Genomic DNA, 18017 nt, shown 5'->3' on the forward strand with positions numbered 1-18017 from the left:
GTGTGTGTGTGTGTGTGTGTGTGTGTTTGAGTGTGCTTGCGTGCCAACTTGCATATAATATCCCTACTTAAAAGTATGCTCTGTTCAAAAGATAGTGCTTTTATTTTAATTCCCTCATTCCTTTGATTTTCTTTATACACCAAACTCTAATCCAGAAGTGAATAAAGACTTTCAGAAATGCTATTAAGTGTTATTTTAATTATAATTGCATATTTCTTTCTTTACAAAAATACACTCAATTCAGTTGTGTTTTAAATTTTTGGGAAAAGTTTAATTTTCTCTCAGTTTAATTCATACTTTTGAATAAAGCTATGAAAAAGTGACATGAACATGGCTCTTTAAACAACAACCAAGGAACATAAAGGACAAAAAAAGCTACATTTACTCTTTTCTTTTCATTTAAAATTCTGTACATTTTGTATAATAATGAGTTCGCTCTTGTTTCAGGTTCTTAGACAACTGGTTTATTAAGTGTAAAATGGGTCAAGCTTGCTTGAAATCTCATTTGAATCTCAGATTTTTGAAAAATGCAAATCCAGTTCCCTTTTTTCAGTTGTTTTCAAGTATTTCAATTAATCAGACACCTGCTGAGAGCCAAATGAGACCATTATTGTGGATGAAGATGAGCTGCCTTCATCATCAAAACATGGAAATAGACAACATAGTGGGAGCTGGGCAATTAAGAAATTATATTCAGATGCAGATGGATTTACACTGGAACAAAGTGTTCATAGTTCAATTGCTAAAATCACAGTAGATTAAATGAAATCCTGAAAGCAACAAGAAGTTATAGTTATAGTTGATTTATAACAAAAAAAAAAAAAAGAGAGAACAATTTGGGTCAAGAAAAATAAAGTTTGGCAGTAATGGTTGACTATCAGATTGTTTCATCTCTGTGTGCGGCCCATCTGTGCTGCAGAACGAGGGAAAAAAGCCAGTAAAAAAGCTTTTCCAGTAGTGATGAGTCTATCACTGCAACTCCCAGCTGGCCGACTGAAACAAAGCAAGATGAAAACAGAGACACTCCTCTGACTCGCAGCCAGTTGTCCTCATCTCTAATGAGTTTAAAATATAAGCAACTTTCAGAAAAAATTGAGAAAATACTGACAACCAATTGCACTGACAAATGATTGAACATTCATGCTGCAGTCAATTATTGATGTATTTGAAAACTAAATAAAAATAAATGTCTCATGTGTAATCCTGCGTCTCCTTCAGAGTATGAAAGGAAGAGCCTGTTTTGTCTATTTTTGCACATTTAAACAGAAGTGGCGCCTTTCTTTTCATGCTGAAGCTGCATCAAGCCTCCTTTGCTTTTTCTCTTTGTCTTTCAACAAAAGAAGCACCAAATGTACTTCTGAAACAGATACAAGCTCACAACAGAATTAATGATAGCAATGAGGTTATGAAGAAAACAGAAACATGATTATCTCATGTCTGCATGCGTCCTTTCATATACGAATCAGCCAAAGCTAGAAGAAAACCGTGGGAAGGTTGTGAACTAAAATGCACAAGACATTTTATTTGTTGTATCTATTCCAACAAATCATAAACAGGACTCTAAATCTAATATCTAAGTGTTCTCCCTCATTAATTTTAATAAGTGAATAATAAGCATATATGTACTGTACAGATATATGTGTTAATATTTTTAATTTTGATTGGAAAGACACAAACTACTGTCAAAAGATTTTAAAACTGCAGACAAGTCAAATTCTCATACTTTTTCTTTGTCTTGTGATTCAGTCCTCACCTAACTAGTAAAAAAGAGACAGTCTAGCTAAGTTTATCATTTGACATCCCTTAGGTCACAGAAATAACATTTGCAATTTAGGCAGGTGTGAATCTGTGGCAAAGAAAATTTGACTGACAATTGAAAGTTTGGAGTTTATTTCCAGTCTAATTCTAACACAATGTAAAATGTCCTGGGAAGGAAACTGAATCCCTTATTTACTGATCTGTGGTCCGGGGGAGTAATAAATGCATTAATAAATGTACTTTATTTTTCTAAAAATGCTACAAAATCCAGTAAACAATGTAATCAATTTTGTTTTGCAAAGTCTGAGGAAGATCTTACGTTTTAAACAATTGATAATTTTTCTCTGGCACAATGGAAAGTGCTTAGGCTTTACAAATTGCATACAAAGCAATGCAACATGACAGGCAACTCCAATGTTGATAAAAAATTTTAAGAAGATAGCTAATAATATTCAACACTTTCTAAATTAGGAGGAACGATGGCTGTGCATATTTTTAATTCAGTCTCGCCTGCATGAACAATAGAAGTAATTAAATTTCACTAATAAATCTTCAGCGTCAGCACTTCTTCCACGCTTATTTGATCAAGTTACTTCAAGAATCAGTGAACGCAAGAAATCCTCCAGTTTGTAGGGTCAGCCTTGAAGAAAACTGAGGTGACCCTCAGTCTCTTAATGACCTTCTTCATTATCTTCATGTATCTTGGTTGTCTCTGCTCCTCTGTCGTGCTTTTGGGGGATCACAGTGCACAGAGAAGATCACTATGCAGCACATTTAATAATGCAGGGATTTATCTGATGTGGGGCACACCATTACTGCACTAGTGCAGCTCTTCTTTCTGATCATCATGTCTGTTTGGCCCCATCCCCCTCCCACAAGCTTTTACTCTCACACACAAAAGCACACGAAGCTGATCACGACAGCTGTGATATTGTGTGTCTGCGTCTGATTCAGTGTATCTTTGCATGTGCTTGACTTAGTCCATCTCATTAGTTCAGTTTTTAATTTCGCTCTGACATTTGTGGGAGGTTTAATGAGCGCTAAGCAAGAAACAAGCCACATAGCTGCACTTCAACGACAATGAAACTCCTTGAGCTGCTTGTGGCAATTAGGAATGATTACTGATCCCCTCAAGATGAATATGAGAAGGATTTAATAACAACTGTGAGGGTTTTTACCTAAACAAGTTTAAATAACATTCAAAGCTGTGAACAATGATCAATGTCTACAGAAACAATAGAATTTTCATCTGAGATAATTTGTTCACGCCTACCTTCAGTTGCATTATATTTGTTTCGCTGTTTATTTGCTGATCCCATTTCGACTTGTTGCTGCTTGTTAATCATCAAACCCACTAATGGCGACAATATATCAAGTCCCAGAGTGACATCCCATCAGGTGAGGCATAGAAACTATGGCTGCTGCACATCGAGGCTGGGGAATGAAACAGTGTTTGGTATCTAATGTGAAGCTTTCAGTTCTGCAGTAAAGCAAAGTGCTTGTTCACAGAGACACCTTTTTTAGTAATCTGGGTTGCATTTTGCTCATCTCTAGTTGAAAACCTAAAATATTTAAAGCAACTCAGATGCAAGCTAAGCTATTCGACACGGAATAGGATTAAAACCTAATTCAAATGTTATGTGGTATATTTGCAACCTGGGATTGAGTCAAGCACCAAAAACACTACATATTTCTTTTTTTTTTTTTATCCTACTTTTAGGGATGCTTAGAAGGAGAAGATTGCCAAGGGTGAGATTCATGAAAAAAACTGAAATGTTCCGGCCTCATCTGCATGTAGTTAATCATTCTCCGCAGATATTCAGCTCAGCTTCCTTAGTTTGTTATAACTTATTCAGCTAATTGATTTCAGGTGGTTTTTGGTTTTGTTAAAATGACTCTCATGGTTTAAAATGAAAAATGTATTTTTTATACACAAGGAAACAATTTTAAAAGAACTGAAGATATGTATCAAGAATCATGTTTGCAATGCTGGACTTTCTGTGGGTAAAATATAAAAATGTGAGATAAAGAACAAGAGCATACTAATAGCCTAATATTTATCATGACTCATCGCTTCGTTCCTCATTCAGACCAGAGAATACCAGCAAGAGAAAATTATTCTCTCTGCGTTCATCTCTTAATTCTGCGGTGGGTCACTTTACACACAAATATATTCCCAAATCAACAGAGGCAGTGAGGAAAGCAGGGAGGATGACTCATACAGCAAGAAAAGTCCTCAGAGGTTCGCTGTTATGTTTGATCGTCAAGATCCCGTGAGATGACTCGTAGCTGTTTTTCTTGCTGTAATGCAGCAGGAAGATTCATTTGGTGGTTACAAGGAATGAGATGCAGAATAACAGCACTAGAGCTGAAAAACAGAAATACTTTTACCCTCATTTGTGTATAAAATTTTAGCTTGAAGAATATGCAAGATTTTGGAGTAATGAATTCAGTCTATGAAGTTGCATTTAATAGTGACTGAGGATACTGAAATTTCAAGCATTTTATTTCAAACTGTTTTGTGTGTGTGTGTGTGTGTGTGTGTGTGAAACACAACTAAAAATAGAAAACATGTTTCTTTTTAGCATGTTATTTCACATGTTGAGTCTCCTACCTGGTGAGGACTGATCACTGGATGCCACCAGAGTTGCAGGTGTGGGTCTGCGTCTTCTGATCTGAAAAAGATAACGTTTTGTTCAGGAACTGATTTAATTATTATCAACACAGTTTTAGTATCAGACAAGTGTATGAATGTTCACACAAATTTCTCCATTTTCTGTCAGTATTCTTGAGACCTTCGTTTTCAGAAGGTGTTCAGTTTGACATGCAACCAATAATAAAACGATGGCAAGAACAGCAGTGCTTTGTATTTAACAAGTTATTTGAATAGATTTTATCAGCATGACTGCAGCCCTTTCCCAGTATGAGCAGTTAATAGAGTCAGCCCAGCATCCAGGATCCTGCTGCTTTCAGACTACTGGAGGTCCAGAAGAACTGGGATTCTGCAGACTTTGAAGATGGCTGATTTGGACCAGGGCAAGGCTGCATCCTGCAGCACTGAGACCAGATAGTTATCCAGCTCCTGCTTGTTTCTGGGATCAGAAGCAGCAACACGCAGTGACTAAAGAAAGATTTTCACTAGCGAACATTCACTTAGAGAGGAAAATAACTGAGCAATAATGTTTAAAGATGACGGCTCTGAGGTGGTGCAGGACTTTAGTGTGCATTATTTGATCACTGCAGACGGAAAGGGTAGTTGCAATGTGAGGGTTGAGATTTTTTTGTGCTTTGGAAAATGAAAGAAAAAGGAGCATTCATAAAAGAAATACCTTGTTGGGAATATCAGTATATAGGAGACTAATAAGAAGGGGCTTAATGGAAATAAAATTGAAAGAAGAAACAAAATAAAGCCTCTTCAGAACAAGATTCATCATGTGCATCAATATATATTTAGAAAGTTAAATAATAAAAACGAAAACCGCTGTGAACTGCTTAATAGTACTTTCTCTCAAAAGCTCTTGAGAGGAAAACCTAATTTATTTTTTATTCCTCAGACAAACCCAGCAACAGGAGACTACTTTTAATTTATTTGCTCAATTAATGTAAAGCCCTATAATAAGCTTAGCTTAAATAGCGTTAATTATTTTAGCACTGTCACATCTCCTCCTCTTGACTTACACAAGCGTAAACAATTGTACTGCAGCTGACAAGGCTGCTGGGTAATGCTGGGTGTCGAGTTGGTCTTCATCCTGAAGGCTGCTTCACTTAGCAAAACCTCATCCAAAACAAAGCAGCATCAAAACGTGATCAGTTTTCATTACCAAAAAGGAACCTTAAAATTAGGTGCTTTAAAATTATGCTTTAAAATGTACATCTGAACTAGAAATCAATAAGGCTTATGTTTTCAACCAAGTAAAGTCACTCTGAAGTATACATAAATGTACTTAACAGTGGTAACCAGACGTTATTGCTTTCAGTTTTATTAATCTTTCTTCCTGCTCAAACCTTTCACTCTGTCTCTCTTCAAACACTAGTTAATATTTATTTTATATTTTTTCTCTTACATGTGCTACATATATTAGATATTGGAGTTTCACAAGGTCGTAGACCTGAACTGATGAGCTTCACGCTTTGACTCCAGGTACAAATGTGACTACAGATTAAAAAAAAGTCCCTTGGCACAAAAGAAGCAGAGTGAGTTCCATCTTTCTAGTACATCCAAAGTGATGTGATTCAGATATGAGGGGCGTTCATCACCTTTAAAACACAACCTTGCCAAACAAGAAGGGTTTGAATATGTGATAATAATGTATTTTCTTTTCTATAGCAGCCAGGCAGAGGTGTGCAGCTCCTGCGCACAACTACATGTAATTTTTGAGAAGATTGCTTGCTTCTCATTTTAAGGCAGATGCCAGTTATTAACTTCAATGATTGCAGCCCTCGATTTGAGCTAGTGTGACTCTGCTATGCATTGCTGCTCACAGTCAAGATGTGTGGAAAGTCTTATTTCTCTGTTTTACCCTGCTGTCTTTTTACCTGGTTCCTGTGTTTTTGCTCTGCTGTGGCTCCCTGTGTTCTCCATAATTTTTGTGAGTTTGTTTAATTTTTCGACTATTTGTTATAAACATTTTTCCTTATATTCATCCAGAATCCGTCTTGCACTTTGGTCCACCCTCCGCTCATACATCATGACAGATGAAGTATTAATAGCTGCTCAATCTGCACAAAGAATCAACAACATAGGCTTGTAGTTTAAAACACAAACCAACAAGTAATCAGAACAGATAAGAAGCCTTTACACACAGGATCAAGAAAATGTCTGTGAAGGTTTTACAGCTCTTAGAGTTTGAATAGCTTCTTCTGTTTGTTTGTTTTTCTTTTTCTATGATCTTGGGTTACATGATTATTTCTCTGACAGAAATTAATTACAGTGCTAAAGAATGGATTAACCCCGGGTCCTTTTAAATATCTAAGCAACTAATCATTCAACAGAAAACAAAACAAAAAATCAGATTGATAATTAGATTGTTTAATTAATGATACTTCATTACTGAGATTTAAAAGTAGCGTCAATCTGTCCTACGGCCTCCATGCCAGTGATGAGTGTACTTATACACGTGGATTGTAAATCTTGTGTAATTTACACAATACTTTTACCAGTTTTAGCTTTAAGTCTTTTCCCATTCCAACAAGCCAACCCACTGGCCTACTTTAAAGGACAACCATGGCTGTGTAGCACTGATTACAACCAGAGTCATTGTTATTCTTCTCACCCTGCAGCAGAGAAAACTCCCCGATCCTCCACTCGCACAAACAGCAGCACTTACTGAACGGACTTGCCCTTCAAGCCACCATGCCTGCCTTTCAACCCACAGTCTGTTAATAATGAACGCCTGTCACTTCTCGAAACAACGAACAGCAGCATTCTTTGAAAGTAACTGGTGGGCAGGAGAAGCCATAGCTGTAAAATATAGGTCAGGCCAAAAATGGCAGGGTTGTGACTCCACTAGTATGTTCACGGCTCTGCTTTGTAATTTTTCATGTGCAAAAATAGACATTAGAGTGGCTTAATTACTCTCTTTATTTTTCTTTGTCCTCAAATTGAAAAAAATACCTGAAGAACAAATCTTGGGAAATAAATCAAAAATGCTTTTTTTATTTTCATAGGATAACTAAAACTCTCCAGATTAATTTATTTACAACTAATAAATTAATCTGTTTTCTTATCTGATCTCTGAGTCGGCACACCAAAAGAATCCTTGGAGAGATGAAAAGTCGGTTCTGTTTGGTTTTATAAAGTGATGCATTCAAATTAGATTCAAGGTCAATGCTGTGGAAAAAGTGCTATATGTTCTAGAGCAGATAAATGGTAGTCCCCTGCATTAATTTATCACTTAGATTATTGATGACTACAGTGATGACTATACTCAGACTCAATTTTTATGTGTAATATTTCCATTGCTAAACAGTGAAATTTACTCACTAGCTTTTTTATTTTTATTCCCATCTGTACATAGATCAGAGCAAATTTGTAGGTAAATTAAATTTACAACTACTGAAATAAAATAAATATCTGGCTTTTATGTGGTTTTTGGTTCAGCTACAGACAAAGCCTTTGATTCATTTGGAATGCTCAATTTTTTAATTGCCTTAAGTCTTGGTTGATTGGAACCAGGGGAGTTTAATTAACATAAAACTACTGTTCACATTTTATGGCTTTAATGATCTTACCAGCTTCTCTGTAGGAGTTCATCAAACTTAGTAAACTTTGTAGGTTCAGTATAAATCTATTTTAAAATGACTGAACAGGAAGTTGCTCTTTTGAGCTTGTGCTTGATTCATCCATCCTCAGAGGGGTTTGGTTAATGATGAAATATTATTCCTGAATAAGAAAATAAGCTGCATAAATAAAAGGTGAAAGTAACCTTCCCCAAGGCTTGTTACTGGGGCAACCAAAGAAGATCAGAAATCGTGCAAAGTGGTGAGATTATATCAGTTCATGCAGGAGGAAGATTGCGATTTCTCATCTTTCATTCTGTCATTTGACATGTGATCCTGGCATTATTCAGACAAGAGCTCCTCCATAATGAATCTTTCAGACTCTCCAACAGGGGGCTCACTTTGATTTGATTAAGATGAATTACTCCAGAAACGGTCACATCACTACCTGGGGTTTGGCATTCCTCTAATACCCTCTCAGTTTCTCTCCGTCTTTCTAAGTCTTTTTAAGTCTGCACATTAACTGAAGACTAATGATGACCCAAATGCTCTGAATGTTCTCAGTAAAGACAGAAAGACAATGTCATTGCAGGGAACATTAAAGTACAAAGTCTCATTGCTGAATTGCATGCAGTAAATGGCTTTCTAACTTCATGAGTCACTCTCCCAGGAACAACATACTTCTAACTATATATAGTTTTTCTTAAAAAGCACTTATGTTTGTATGTTGTGATTTAGTAAGATTATGTTTCCACATCAATAACAAAAGGGGGAAAAAATCACATTCAAGAAAATTAAAAAGCTATACAGCCACTAATAATTTTGATTCAAAAGATAAATATATGTAATGAGAGATTTTCCCATTACATATATGATGATATGATGAGCAAAATAAGCAATAAAAGACGACATAAGGCCAATGCTTATTTTTCAGGTCTGCTAGTTTTGCACTCACGTTTGGTTTTGTTAAATGAAAGCCTGAACTTATAGCCTTATGTTAAAGTTTTCCTTAGTCTTTTATGTTGTAGTAAGTAGCACAGCTTATATTTTGTTAAAGCTCCAAGTCACTGACATATGTAAAAACAGAAATAAAAAAAAGAAATACAACTTCAATTCAAGCCGTTCAAATCCTTGATTGGATAAATTGGGATTAAAGAAAAATGTTAAAGCCAAGAAAACACTAGAAATAATAGATTTGCATAACAAAGGCCTACTATATTCATTCAATGGGAAACAAAATAATTAATATCAGATTGATAGTAAGATTGTTTAATTAATGAAACTTCGTTAATCAGATTTAGAGTGGGGTGAAAACATAAAGTCCAGCTCAAATTAAAACATTTTTCAGCATTAGTGATGACTTCAGAAAAGGTCAGTGTGGAATAAATTGAACGAGGGCGAACATTCATCACCTTCCATTTTCTATTTCCACATAATAATCCTCATGTTCACTCACACGTGCACACCTGACGACACCCAACAACCGGAACCGCATGTCGTTTTTCTGTACAGGAACTCTTGTACTTGATTTGATAGCCAAACATTTCCCTTCTACCATTATCTACTGGGTATTAAGTGTAACAATTAAATTTTAGCACAAAATGAACATTGAAAATCTAACAATATTTAGCACTAGACACTTTAAAAGCAGAACAGAAATTAAATGTACTGATATTTTTGGAAAAATTCACAGAGCATGAAGGCAGTAAAATCAACTTAGTTGTACAGGAAACCGCAGCTCATGTGCAAATTTCAGTAATGACTTATGTTTGTTTAGTACTGACAGTTTGCTTAATTAAATTCAGGCTTCTGATCCTAGACTGAATAAATATAAGCTTTCACTTTCGATTTTTTTCAGAACTTTGTAAAGAGATAATCAGGGAATTTTATACAGTTAAATGCACAGAAGCCATTTCAGTTCATTTTTCTCTTTTTTCAGCCACTTCTATGGTTCATAATTATCACTCAGTGAAGCACTACATGCACATAATGTCATTTTGAGATCTCTCTGACCTCTATTAACCTGGCAAGTAAATGTTTTATGGACTTGGAGTGGAAGAAAAGGGTGTTACCAAGAAAACTCAAGCAAGCAGAGGCACAGCATGCATACTTAGTGTAGAAAGACCCCAATTGATGTCTGGACCTTTTTGGTAACTGTGATAAAAGCAACAACCAAAACATGTTTGAGTTCAAACTTTTTTCAGAAAATCAAAAACATGGGTAGCAGGGAATTAATCTAACCTTGCTAGCTGTCCTGAGCCATATTGTAGCTTTAAATCTACCTTCATAGCATGTTTCAGTTACTTTAGCAAGAAAGTCTAAAAATTTTTAACTAAAACTGCAAATTGTGAAATGGCAAGTGGTTATTATTATGTCAAAGTAGCACAACAAGTAACTCAGTGGTGAGCTCTGATATGGGTGACATGGGCAACCGCCAAGGGGCAGCATATCCCCCCTCATACTCTGCAAAACTGCAGTTTTTAAATATCTGTTCCTCATGGGCACTTTCCTCTTTAAAAAAACAACTTTGCTGACATGGTCTAAAATACGAAGGAAATTTCAATATTTTTGACATATACCTTCCTCAGGGAGTCAAACGGATCCCAATGAATCATCAGCCCTTTGAAAGACGCACAAAAAATAGGGATAGCAAGAACTGGAGAATATGCTTAAGATTTTATGAGGGTGGGGGGATAGGATTCAACTCAGCCACATGCTGTCGTCAGCTTGTTACAGATCTCAGACAAATGATGTGTCTATATAGAGGTCAAAGGGCATCTTAGCCAATCAGAGGCAAGCAGGCAATCAACCCAAAGAACAGACATCTGTGAGTGGCAAAGAACAAAAATAAAATCTAATGTTCTATACAAACATGAGCATATATAAATACATGAAATCACAAAAGTTAAAGAAAACAGTTCAACTCCAATTCCTTAGTAAGTTTTTTAGGGTTTAATCTCCATGAAGAGTGGATCTAAAATGCTTCTAGCAAAGATTTATCTCTGCTGCCTCCTCTTTTAGGAGCCAGCATAACTTATTTGCCTTGATATTTCATGATACATCTCAAACATAAATCACTTTTATGTTCTGAAATCCTGGTTCTTAGTTCTCTTTTAGTTCTGCAAATCAGGCCACAAGGACATTTCAATAACTATATAACATAGTTAGTCTGACAAGTGATTCTGTGTGAAACAGAAAAGCTTTTATCTGTATGAGGATGTAGGGACACATTGCCTTTCATAATTGCACTACACTCAGCTCAGCTTGAACAAGACAAATTACCACCAAGCAATTGAGACAAAAAGTGATCACAAGGCTTATAGTTGTCTGCTCTACCTAAGAAGTCTCCCAAATCCTTGGCCCACTTATTGACAAAAATGGGAACCCTCTGGAAGTTGTGTCTACAATTGTATCTCCTTAGAAAGCTGGGAGAATGTAGTTGCTACTTGCTGGAAGGAGTTTTAGGGGCTAATGCTACACCCCTGTTCAGACTTTTAACTTCCTCATAACATTTATGAGGAAGTTAATGTCTCCAAATATTTTTGCAAAGATCTTTAGCTTGCATGTCAAAAGCTTCATCAGTATTATAAATACTTCTGACTTTCAGAGGCTGACTGAAAGGAAGACTCTGCTTTAGGCTGGAAGGATGATAACTACTGTAATGTAAAAGTGTTTTCCAATAGGTCACTATATACAATTACAAGATGCATAATGCAGAGTGGATCCGTTTCAGAAAGATAAACAATGCACAAAATGTGTTTCAGAAAATATGCTGTGCCTTTAATGTAGAAGGAAGCTGCCGGGACTTGATTTCAAAATCAATGTTATATTAGAAACCGATTAACTATAAGACGACCAGGTTCCAGGCCGTGTGTAATAAATAGGCTTTACACAATGTTGTTACCATAGAAAATTGTATTCATTGTTTTTGTATTCATAACTATCCTCAAGAGCTTTCTCTAAGAAACGTTTTATCTCTTGTGCAGAAGCCAATGTAGGATAATGGCTCAACAGTGTGTAGAATACTCTCTTTCCACGTTGTCTCAAGATCTCTAATCTATAAGCATCTTTGTTCTGGATTACAATGGCACCACCTTTTTCAGCTGCTGTTATGACAAAAGATCCAAGCCTAATGCATCAATCCACCTGAAATGTTGAAGGATGAACAGTCAGGATTACTTAAAGGTTTAAGCTTTGTTCCTTTCCAAACTACTCTCAAAAATGTTAGATGTATAAATCCCCAAATTTCCCTTTGCTTCGATTTTCTTTGCTTTCTCCTTTACTATTCTGCTCAGGAATAGTGTTTTGATCATGTAATATTTAATATAACATAATACAAATTCCACACTTGCAGATGATCAGATTCAGTTTTCTATTGTTCTGTGTTGACAAGTTCCTCAGGTGTTAAACATTTAAGAGTCTAATTGATGAAGGATTGACGACAGGTGGAGTACTCATTCTGATAAAATCTCTCTTTAAAATGCCTCATGATTCATAGTGATATGTTTGCTGTCTGAGAAAGAACTATGTCAAAGCACATTGGACGTATATTGTTCTTTTAGACCATGAAGTGTCTAAATAGAACTTGAAAAATTAAATTGTAGTGTTTTGACATTAAACACTACATCTTTGTGTGCTCAACATTGAAGTCTACAAAGGGCTCCCTTTCCACAAACATGGATATTTTATTTTATGAATACAAAGCATTGGATAACTGCAAAATTTGAGGAAAATAATACATAACTTTTTAATATTTTATACAAATTTCACAGGTGTGGAATTCATATCTATTCAATGTCCTTTTACTCTCACGCCCATCAATAAAATTCAAAGCAAACAGTTGCCTTGAGTTTTGACTTGACCAAAAGGACGTTTGAATACTTTTGTACACTGAATCTGCTTGCTAGCAGAATAAATAGTTGTAAGCTTTGTTTTGTTGATATTGACTTAAATTTTAAATGCATAGTGGACTACAGGAGGGTTCAGTCATGCCCCTGTTTCCAATTACAGCAATGCCTGCTGCACAGAGGCTGAAATACTGATATTAATTTTGCATAAGATTCACGATATTACTGCATGTATTGCAGTTACCTTTCTTCTTCATTAATACTTCAACATAAATCAGCAGGTAACGCTGCACCCTAACCCAACACCCGTTGCCATCCTTCAACAAAATGCAAAGGTACAAAGAGCACAAAATGCTATGGAGTCGTCTTTGAATCGATGTTGTTCTAAGTGTATCATGGCACACAGTAAGATGCTGACTTAAGTTGTCACAAAATGACTGCCAAGAGCTTGAGATGGAAGATTTTCTGCATATTTGCAATGTAGTAATTGCAGAGGACGCAGCACCAAATCAGTTAAAATGTATAATGGAAGTGTCCTAAGTTAGTCTTTGTTATTATTAGTAGAGGACTCACTCTCTCTGCTTCAGGCTGAGTTCCCAAACTGAGAATCTTCAATTAGTTACATCAGTCACTGACATCATTAAGCCTCTATACGGTTTTGCCAATCTGCTCCTTTGGGTGTACAGTGAGTATTTATGCAATGTTGGCGTATTGATGAAATATGAGGCTGTTTTTTTTGCTGCTATCTATCAAGAGCCCAGGGAGGCTGACCTGACTGACACCCCAGGTCTCCAGGGTGGCTGGTTTACAATGCTGAGAGGTGTCAGGGTGCAAGGATTACTGAAGCATGAGTGAAACCCCTTTGGTGTGAAATTCATAAACATGATTCTTTTTTTCACATTCAGAGGTTCCTCTCCGTTTGTTTACCGCCTGCTGGGCTTTCTGGTGACAGTAATACTTATGATAAAAATACAACACCACTTGAGAACCAGCATGGAGAGCGAGATGCTCATAGTGATGCTGAAATAAATTGAAAATGCATCCTGAAAAGGAAGAGTCCCACTGGCACATCATGAAAGGTTTCATCATGCTTGTATTGAGGTTGTGAGCTAAAACTCTTCTGGGTATTACAGGTCAGAAAAAACAGATTATTTTATTTGTATACAGCCAAAAGGAAATGTGTACTATTGAGTAGAAGGAGGCAAACAGAAGGTCAGAAGTTATTTTGAGCCTCTCTATTGAACAGCTGCCACCTAGAAATAAAATGTATACTATATACAGTACATAACAAAAATCCCCATACCACTTGGACTTTTTCTCTCTATCACTTTAAATTTATATTTTTGCAATAGATCAATACAGTAAAAAAAACAAGCAGTTTCCCCAAGAAGTTAGAAAACTGTGCACCTTTTTCTTACTAAAGTGTCCACTGAACATGTTGTCCCAAATATATAGTAATTGGTTTATGATGTGTCAAAACTCAAAATTACTTCAAAAATGTTTTATTTTTCAAACACGGAGGTCACCATTTTTTCACCTGGTCAATGTGGAATGTTGTGCCCATAAGTCAAAGACTAATGTTTTGTTTTTTTTTGTTTTTTGTTTTGTTTTTAAACCTACAATATTATTTTTGAATTGGAATATTGCTTGGTCAGTTTTTTGTAAAGCAGGTAAAACAAGAATTCACAATAAAGATTTTGCATTTTTAACTCAGGTTTTTCTGCTTTTTCCTGATAGGTTTGAAGGGAATTTAATTTTTTCTCTTGTTTTTTGCTTTTCATGTTTGATCCTTTTCAAGAAGATTTGCTGAACATAAAACCTCACAATAATTCTGGCTGGAAAAAAAAAATCTAAATTCCTTAATATCTCAGAAGAAGTGAGAATATATTGAACTTCCACCTCCTGATAGTTAAGCTTAAAAATATGCTTTAGAACCAAAATGGTGTCAGTCATTCACCTTGAACCCAAGAGCAACAGATACAAGTTATATATATATATATATATATATATATATATATATATATATATAATATTTTTAAATGTTGACATTTAATTGTCAAAATTAAATGTTTTATTCGTAGTGAAACAGAAGGGTCAGATTTTGCTACAGGTTTTTTTCTGTCTTTGAGTCCTTTGGTTAGATCACGCTCCCTGTTTTCTTTGATATATTGAGCATAAACACCTTTGACGTCACTTTGACAATAATGTAGATGGACACAGTGTTTCTTCCGTAGTGAAGGTGCTTTTAAATGCCTCCAGGCTGCAGGGAAGAACGGCTTATTGGTAGAGGAAAGTCTCTTCTATAATGCGTTGCTTATAATGCACTGAACTACAGCTCTTTGCATTAAATCTATTTTTTTATTTGGAATGCATGATATTTTGGCAAATATTTTATTTGACATTTATATCTGTATTTATATGTGCACTTTCATAGTTTCATTGTGTCACTGTACATTTAATCAGCAATTATTAGATATTTTATGTTAACTGTCAAACAGCTTAATTAAATGGATGGTGGTTTTTTCCTGAAACCGACCTGATCTATGTGAAAAAATATAATCGGATTTCTTGTTGAATCACAAATTAACTGCAGTTAAATTGTCAGACCTGTAGAGAAATCACTTGTCTGACATGCTGTTAGTTAAAGACCTCCAAAATCATCATGCCACAAAATAAATAAGTTCAAAGACAGATTGGAAACTAAATCATGACATCTATAAGTCTGGAAAGAGCTAGAAAGCAATTTTAAGACATTGAGACCACAATGAGATTTAATTCAGAAATGGAGAGAAACATGGAATAGTGGAGAACCTTATGAGTAATGCATACCAAAATGATGCTAACTCATCCAGGAGATCAATAAGGAACACAGAACAAAATCTAAAATACTGCATGCCTCAGTATTCTCGGTAAAGATCATAATTCAACAGTAGAAAAAGAGACTAAAATAGCTTCCACAGAAGGGGAATCACTAGGAGGATGTTTATCATGTTACTTCTGCTGCAAAAATAATGCAGCATTTCAGAAAAAATTAAAACATTGTGCCAATTGTCAAACACAGAAGTGACAGTGTGATGGTCTGGGGCTCTGCTGGCTCAGAACCTGACAGACATGCCATAATTGATGGATCTGGGTTGTAATAGTTTTGTTTTGGAAAGTACTTTTTTTAATATAGATGTGCTGTATAACCATATAAGATATAGTTCTGTCTCAGCCTTCAGCTGAACTTGACCACAACCTCACACAGTTCCTGAAAATCTTTTCACATGGAAAAATGTATAAATAAACAGAAAAGCATTGAGAAGTCTCCAGGCATCCACGGTTCCCCAGTGTTTTTCAGTCAGAATGAAGAAAACACTAAAAAGTAGAAGGATACAGGAAAGAGGAGAGGCAGATGGGGCGTAGGCAGACTCCTAAAGCTTTGCCGGCTGTATTCAGCACTCTTTCATTATGAATGAGCCGTCATCTTCATTTTATATTTATAAAAAGGAGAAAACCTGACATATTTTCACATGGTATTCTCCACAGGCACAAGAACTGCACGCGCTGGGATTTTCCACTGACTAAGCCTTATTCCCTCCTATATCATGAAATGCAGATTTCTTGCATCACCCCATATTTTGAAACAAACATGATTAGTTTGCTAATAACAAACACTGATTTTACTACTAGATTGGAAGAATAAATATTTACACCAGCGATAGTGAATTCATTTTTAACCTATGATGCAACAGAATTTCTATCAGTGTTTCACAGGCTGGAACCGTGAGCAGTCAATCTGTGAAATCAAAAATTCACCCGATGAACCCCTGGAGATGCATGTTTGAAGTCCAACATCACTTTTAACACTGCTGGGATCCTAAGTGCCTACTACAAATCTGCCAAGCTGTGAGTCTAGGTAGGTGGAAAAATCAATCATAAATTCATTGGCCTTACAACCGCTCTGCATTCAGGACATACATCAAGTGTTAAATGTTTTAACTGTGCTTAATTTAAAGACTACACACAATTTGGGACACAGTCTCCTGAGCAGCTCAGCATCAATCGGTTTTGCTTAAATTCCACTCAACTGTCTAAATCTAATGATTTATAGTCTTTAACAAATTGTTTTAAAAGTATAAATCCTTCACTTTTCCAAACATGAATCCACAAAGACATTCCAGATTCTGACTGATCCACACAGCCAGCTTTTCTTCCCCGTTTTTTCTCCCCTTTTTAAATTTTCCGTTGCGTTCCGCCTTACTTGTTCTGCTGCCTCTGGGTCCAGGTGGGTGTCCAGCAGGGGGACGGTGAACTGAATCTTTCTGGGGCTCCCAGTTTCCATGGTGGTGCTGTCTGTCAGAGAGGAGAGCAAGAAGAAGAAGAAGAAGAAGACGAAGAGGAGAATCCGTGCAGAGGTAAATGAACCAGGATTAAAAAAAATAAGTGGGGTCCAGCTTTTCCCAAAAAATAGCCAGTTTCTTTTTTCTTCTATTTATTTTATCTCTTGCCTACACCTTCCCCTAATAAGCTTTCTTTTACTTATTTCTGACCTACACACTTGCCCTGTCCTCAGCACCTGCCAGCGTGTCTTTCCCAGCTCCCCTCTCCTTCCTCTCAGCCTCTCCAAGCCCTCAGTGCTCAGGCAAGGGCATTTTGAGCCAGGGACACCTCTTCTCCTCTCCTTCTCTCCCATTCGCTGTGCTGCGCTCCCTTTCACACGAAGCCCCGCCCTCTCTTCGCCATTCTGTGTCTCTGTATTGGCTGTTTCATCTCGGGGCTGTTCTGCAGCATCCTCTGCACAGATGGCAGAGTCAGGATGACAAAGAAATGCTCTCTCTATCTCTGCTGAAAGGGAGAAAGAGTCGACCGCTGCTTTGGGAGTATTTTTAAAATCAGCAACCTACACATGCTTAAAACCAACCCACACTGTGTTCTTTACACACTGGTTCCAGCCTTCAGTGGCTCTAGAGAGATCAGCGTGCTGATTATAATTGCACAGAATTAACCTCAATAATGTTCATCTTCACTCATCTAGATGGCAAATAAAGGTTGAAATTTTGAAACTGCAATTATGCTGACAGATAAATTGGAAAATGTCTTAATTGGAAAATGAATAAATGCATATTGATTAGTTTGCTTCACTACTTTAAACATTAAATAAGTTTGTCTGGGAAAAAAAAAACTTGTGTAATAATCTGAGCTTTGTTCAAA

At 36.2% G+C, this 18017-nt stretch overlaps 1 protein-coding gene across 1 annotated transcript in view; it reads right to left on the reverse strand.

Annotated features, from left to right (window-relative positions):
- LOC103136015 (protein phosphatase 1 regulatory subunit 1A) overlaps positions 1 to 17573 on the reverse strand; it is a 26099-nt gene extending 8526 nt beyond the window's left edge. The window contains exons 1-2 of the mRNA XM_007549090.2: positions 17068 to 17573; positions 4373 to 4433 (exon numbers count right to left, since the gene is read on the reverse strand). Coding sequence (XP_007549152.1) covers positions 4373 to 4433; positions 17068 to 17148 — 142 coding nt within the window. The 5' untranslated portion in view covers positions 17149 to 17573. The remainder of the gene's footprint in view (positions 1 to 4372; positions 4434 to 17067) is intronic.
- Between the last annotated feature and the right edge of the window lie 444 nt (positions 17574 to 18017).

Source organism: Poecilia formosa, unplaced genomic scaffold (assembly GCF_000485575.1).
Source record: "Poecilia formosa unplaced genomic scaffold, Poecilia_formosa-5.1.2 Scaffold2, whole genome shotgun sequence".
Classification (NCBI taxonomy): Eukaryota; Metazoa; Chordata; class Actinopteri; order Cyprinodontiformes; family Poeciliidae; genus Poecilia; species Poecilia formosa.